Source organism: Pungitius pungitius, chromosome 7, assembly GCF_949316345.1.
Source record: "Pungitius pungitius chromosome 7, fPunPun2.1, whole genome shotgun sequence".
Lineage (NCBI taxonomy): Eukaryota > Metazoa > Chordata > Actinopteri > Perciformes > Gasterosteidae > Pungitius > Pungitius pungitius.
Genome location: NC_084906.1, coordinates 2,558,211 through 2,563,515, shown reverse-complemented (window position 1 = coordinate 2,563,515; position 5,305 = coordinate 2,558,211). Strand labels below are relative to the sequence as shown.

The 5,305-nt window shown below is 47.4% G+C and overlaps 1 protein-coding gene across 1 annotated transcript in view; it reads left to right on the top strand.

Moving 5' to 3' along the window:
* The first annotated feature begins 2,298 nt into the window (after nt 1–2,298).
* Nucleotides 2,299–5,305, top strand: part of LOC119216407 (ephrin type-B receptor 1-like) — a 60,080-nt gene continuing 57,073 nt past the window's right edge. Inside the window, exon 1 of the mRNA XM_037469205.2 lies at nt 2,299–2,516. Within this exon, the coding sequence (XP_037325102.2) occupies nt 2,414–2,516 (103 nt within the window). The 5' untranslated portion in view covers nt 2,299–2,413. The remainder of the gene's footprint in view (nt 2,517–5,305) is intronic.

The following is a 5,305-nucleotide window of genomic DNA, read 5'->3' as shown; positions in this document are numbered from 1 at the left end:
TGGAATTCGCCATGAACATTTTTTGATTTGATTGTTTCTCATCAGCATATTTTAACGAGAAGGGAGCACTTTCTTTAAAGGTCGGAATAGTGTAACGTCCTGAGAATAGCATGGTGGAGTCAGCAGCTAAAAATGAAAACATAAAGAGGCTGATAAACCTGGGGGACATTTAACGTGAGTTTTTACCAGGCACAAAGGGTCAAACTAAATGATTGAAATGAATCCATAGCAGAGACTAATGTCTGCCTTGGCCACCTACATTTGGACTATTTATTGCCACACAATAAGTACCTCAGTCAGTAACTCAAATTTGACTTTATGACTCACATGATGCTTCCACTTATCCTCTGCAGCACCACAATGAGGTTGACATTACGTTTCCAGCAGGATTGGTTCATAATAACTTTGAGTCAAAAATGCAGGTCAAAATCTGCACGTGCGCAATACATGTTGTTCAAGGCCAAGTACCTCAAAAACCGCACTACATTGTGAGCCTCAGCTGTACCAAAAGTCAACTGAAAGGAGGAACACGACACTGCGCCTGCGTATCATCGTTTTAGTACGTTAGACATGTCGTTGCGAGCATGTTAAAACACCAATGATTACATTTACAGCCTCACAGAGCCGGGTGCATGGACTCTATTGTGTGACAATAAATCACAACTCACTCCCTGTTTTTTTTTCTTTCTTTTTCTAGAAAAACTCAATTTGCCAGCTGCACTACTTCTATAAATAAGCATATTACTCTTGGTAACAGGCACTGACAAGCCTCACGTGGCCCCGTGTTGTGTGTGGGGAAGACAATCCTGCACCAGTCAGGGGGTTTGGAGGTAATGAATGATTTATTTTCCCGATGCATGCAACAGAACGAAGGAGAGCAGCAGGTAAATGGAGCGAGACGGCCCTCGGTTTCTATATACCTGATTAAAACTTCTGTCCATTTAACACATCGCTTGTCTTTCCTGACGCCATCGTGAAGGACGCGGAAGGAAAAAGTCAAATCCGAACAGAGATTCAACGAGATGTGGAAGCCACCTTCTGCCACACCGTTTATTTGACTTGTGTGGATGTGAAGGTCTCGCCTTGTTGACTCCCCTGGTCGGGAGTTACCTCTAAACCAAGAAGCACACATTTTAAGAAAAGTAAGGCAACTCTGGAGACTGATTAAACTTAAAACCGTTCTGCTCATGTGGAAGCAGGCGGGTCTGGAATTGATTTCCAGCTTCTCCCAACGGTTTGAAAGGCCTCTGACTGCTTCGCTTTAACTTACCAAGCATTTCCCTCTCTTAGTCGGCCTCTCACTCACACACGGACCTACAAACAAATACAAAACAAAGCCATCAAATAGAGGGGGGCGTCGTAGTAGTTACACAATGACGGGAAGGGTGACAGTGAAACGGAGCTGTCTGCCCGGCAGATGAACTGTCCCGAGCGGGGGGGAAATGCGTCGTCACGGCGATGATCTGAACTACAGTGGCGCTCAGCTTCTCTCCACAGACAGGAAGCTGCAGGAGATGAGATGAAGGAGGCGCGAGACAGGACAGAAACTTCAAGAGTGAATTGATCCAAAGCCACCAGGGACTCAGTTTAACTTTTACCTCGTGTTGCACCATCCAACTTTTTCCCTTGCTGCACCTTCAGAGCACCAATACAAGGAAGATGCTGTGCTTTGGCCAACTTTAAAATGTAACGCACGTCACTCCATGGAATATTGTGTGTAAGATAGTGTGAAGCCGGTGAATTTGTGTGATTTAATGTCACCTGTGAGAAAAAAAAGACTTTCTTAAGTGATTAACCTTTTACCACCACCCACCGGTCTGCCTGTGGGATGCTGAAAGTAAGAGGGAACATCACCACACGTACTAGATCTATTTGGGGGGGGTCATTGTGGTTATTTTCCCACAATCCAAAAACGAAATGTATAAAAATGATTTGGGGGTTTTCATTTATAGGGTTTTGTTACTGGTAATAATTTTTTTTTCATACATCACCAAAAAAAAACAATATTTATTCATTCACATATTTCAGGGGGTCTCTCAGTTTTATCGCTCTACCGCAGTGTGACCGCTGGGTGTCGCTGTCCCGTCACACAAACCAAAGCTGGGGGGGTGGAGGGGGGGGGGGAGGGTCTATCCACTGGGCATTCAGCGTAGGTCAGGTGGAAGGGAACGGGTGATTGGTTTACGATCCGCCAGTCTGACTCTTGATTGGACCGCAAGGTGCGCGAGGGGACAGAGCTTTGGAGATCCATCAGCAAGTGTAATCCTTTCACCCCCCCTCCCACCACGCCCCCCCCCGACTCTAAACTCACGCATACACGCACACACAACTCGGGGGGCTGAGATGTGAGTGTTAACCAGAGGAATACAGCGTGTTTCTGCGGGATTTTTTTCTTCTTCTCTTCGCTCGGCTCATGAGGGAGGGCAGCCGGGGAGTCCTTCTGGCCATGCGGGCCGTGCGGGCCGTGCGGGTTGCGGTGCTTCTCTGTGTGATTACTTCGGTGTGCGCAGTGGAAGGTAAGTGCGCAAAGACGGGGGGGACGTTTGTCTGGTCCGTTGTTGCAATGTGACACTTTTTTTTTTTAAACAGCTGCTTCTTTAGTGTCTTTGTGGTGTTGTTATCAACCTTAACTTTCCCCACTGAAACATGTTGTGATATATTAGTCTGAGCGACAGTTCTGTGGGATTCACCAGTTTTCTTGGTTGGTCAGAAGGTTCATTTACCTGTGGAAATGTGGACGCTTTAGCAACTGTGGCTAGTTGGAGGATAAAATAATAATAATAATAATGATGAACAAAAAAAAGAAGTTCCCAACAGGCTCTGTCACCGCTCCAGCATGCCCTTCTAAAAATGTGTATTCCAATTGTCTTCTTAATAATCTGGAGGGACACCAAATGCATGCAAACTATGTGGCAATCGCATCATTTGCATTATTATATTGTTAGAGGCTATCAGGTGTTAATGCTTTGTACATGAGGTGACGTATATTGTGTGGTGTTTAGACACTCTTGCATTTCTCCCTCTCTGAGCCCACTGAAGTAGCATCATAAGTATCGCTCCCAGCTGCTGCTGCTGCTGCTGCTGCTGCCACCACCCTGCTTCTCCTCCTCCTCCTCCTCCTCCAGCAGCACCACCGGCATGCTCCGCATCCTGCTGCTCCTCTCGGAGCGTGTCCTCCTGCTGCTTCTCCGCACACTTTGCCCACTGGGACCGTCTGTCTCTCCAATCCCCCAAATGTTACTCCTGCTCGTCTTGCTGCACCTCCTGCTTCTTCTCTCAATGCTTCACAATGCACCCCCCCCCCTCCTCCTTCCCCCCCACTACTCCGCTCCTTCACTTCTCCTCTTTCTGAGGTGTAAGCCAGTCCGGCTTCCAGCCACTCTGAGGTCTTCCCTACTGCTCCATAAACATTAAAACGTTATACTTCCATCGCCTCCTGTTGCTCCTCTCCAAGCATCGACCTACCGGCGCTCCTGCTACTCCTCCCCACCAATCACTGCTCCTCTCTGAACATCAACCCAAAGATCCTACTAGCTTTCCTGTTCAAATAATGCCTTATTGGGGCTTTTTGTTATCCAAAAAACATGACCTTTTGCTCCTTTTGCACCTACCTGCTGCTGCTGTATGCCTCGTTCCTACATCCTCCCTAGCTCTTCTTCCTGCCACTCCTTCCCACTTAGCGCCCACTGCTCGCTCCGCCGCCGCTCCTCCTCCTCGAGATGCATCAGTGGCAGTATTTCTGTTTCAAAGGACGGTCACTCGTTCGCGTTTTTTTTTTTTGTTGGTCAAAGCCGAACGGACGCTCGGGGGGACGACGGGCCGCTCGATTTAGGCCGCTCGATCAAAGTGTGCAATTGTGTGTCCTCTGGACTTCCATTGAACTCGTGATGTAACCTGCTGGTAGCGTTTACCGTGGGAGGGAATGGCGGGGGGGGAACCAGGACGCTGGCTACGTATACGATCAAAGGCGGTTTAAAGCAGCAAGAGGCCCGAGACCCCCCCCCCCCTGTCTTCTACCGCGTCTCCTCCCGTTCCTCCCGTTCCTCCTGCTGCTGATGCTGCTGATGATGCCTTACGGAAGCGCAAGATCAGTGTGCTGCTGCGTTTTAATGGTGCGGGTAATGACAGCCTCCGTAGTGAGCCCCCACCCCCCCCCCACATTATGAGACATGTAAATGAGCAGGACTATTTTGATTACACAGAAGTGTGTGTGTGTGTGTGTGTGTGCAGGTGACTGAGTGGGACAGTGAGAGAGGGGTAGGAGGTGAAAATGGATAAGAGAGACAAATCGGTGTGGGTGGTGGGTTGTTTTGTGGTCGCCGTGGCCTTTTCGTGGCAAGTAGGTGCTTAACGAACTGATGCATAAGCTGATCGGAGTTTGTTGGTGTAAAAACAACCCACTGCTGACACAGTCACTGCTATTCTATCGGCTCTGTGAACTCTTTTACTCTTTCTTGTCAACTTTCAGAGTTTTTTTTTTTTTTTTTTCTTCCTGCCAGAAGCCAATTGGAACATTCACTTGGACAACATTATTGGCTGATTTTAGTCTCTCACAGGTATATATATATTTATATACTGTATATTGTTTGGAGATTAATATGATGTAGGGCTGTAGTTTAGGATCCGTTTATCAATCAGTCTGCAAATGTTCTTCTTGAATAATGTCCCATAACATTATGCCCTCCTACAGGCTCAGGTAGAATCAGTCATATCTGGCAGCGTACCTTTTTTTTTTTCTTCTTCACCTGAAATGGACTGCAGACCACAGACCAAAGCGTACTTTGCAAATGTTTGAAATGTTTTTTGTGTTCATCATATCTGTCGAGGGCACGCCGTCATTGCGGCTTAATATTGCAAAGGTTTTCTCTCAGGAATGAACGCATGATGGAAACATCACTCTGGCTGTAGCTGCATTCTGTCATATGCTGCACACGTAAACATTGATCTTTGCATTACTCCGGGGCTTGCAACTTTTCACAAAGGCCCAAAACGCAGTGCACTAATCCATAACTTGACCCCGTGATGTTAGAAGCCAACGCAAACCAGCGGATTATGTTGGCTGTGAGTGCTGCATGACCCACTAACCAGCCTTGGGGAGAGGATTGCTGGTTCGTGTCAGTGTTTAGAGGTCGAGGAGTTTGTGTCTTCCGACTTTATCGTGAAGGAGCTGCAACTGTGTTCTGAGCCTTAAATGACCAAATCTGAATGTGTTCGTTGGCGCGGCACGACTCCATGTAACTGTGCGCTCTGCATATAATCAACGGCACGTATGATTCCTGCACTTGAACTATTTCGGGTCCTTTCC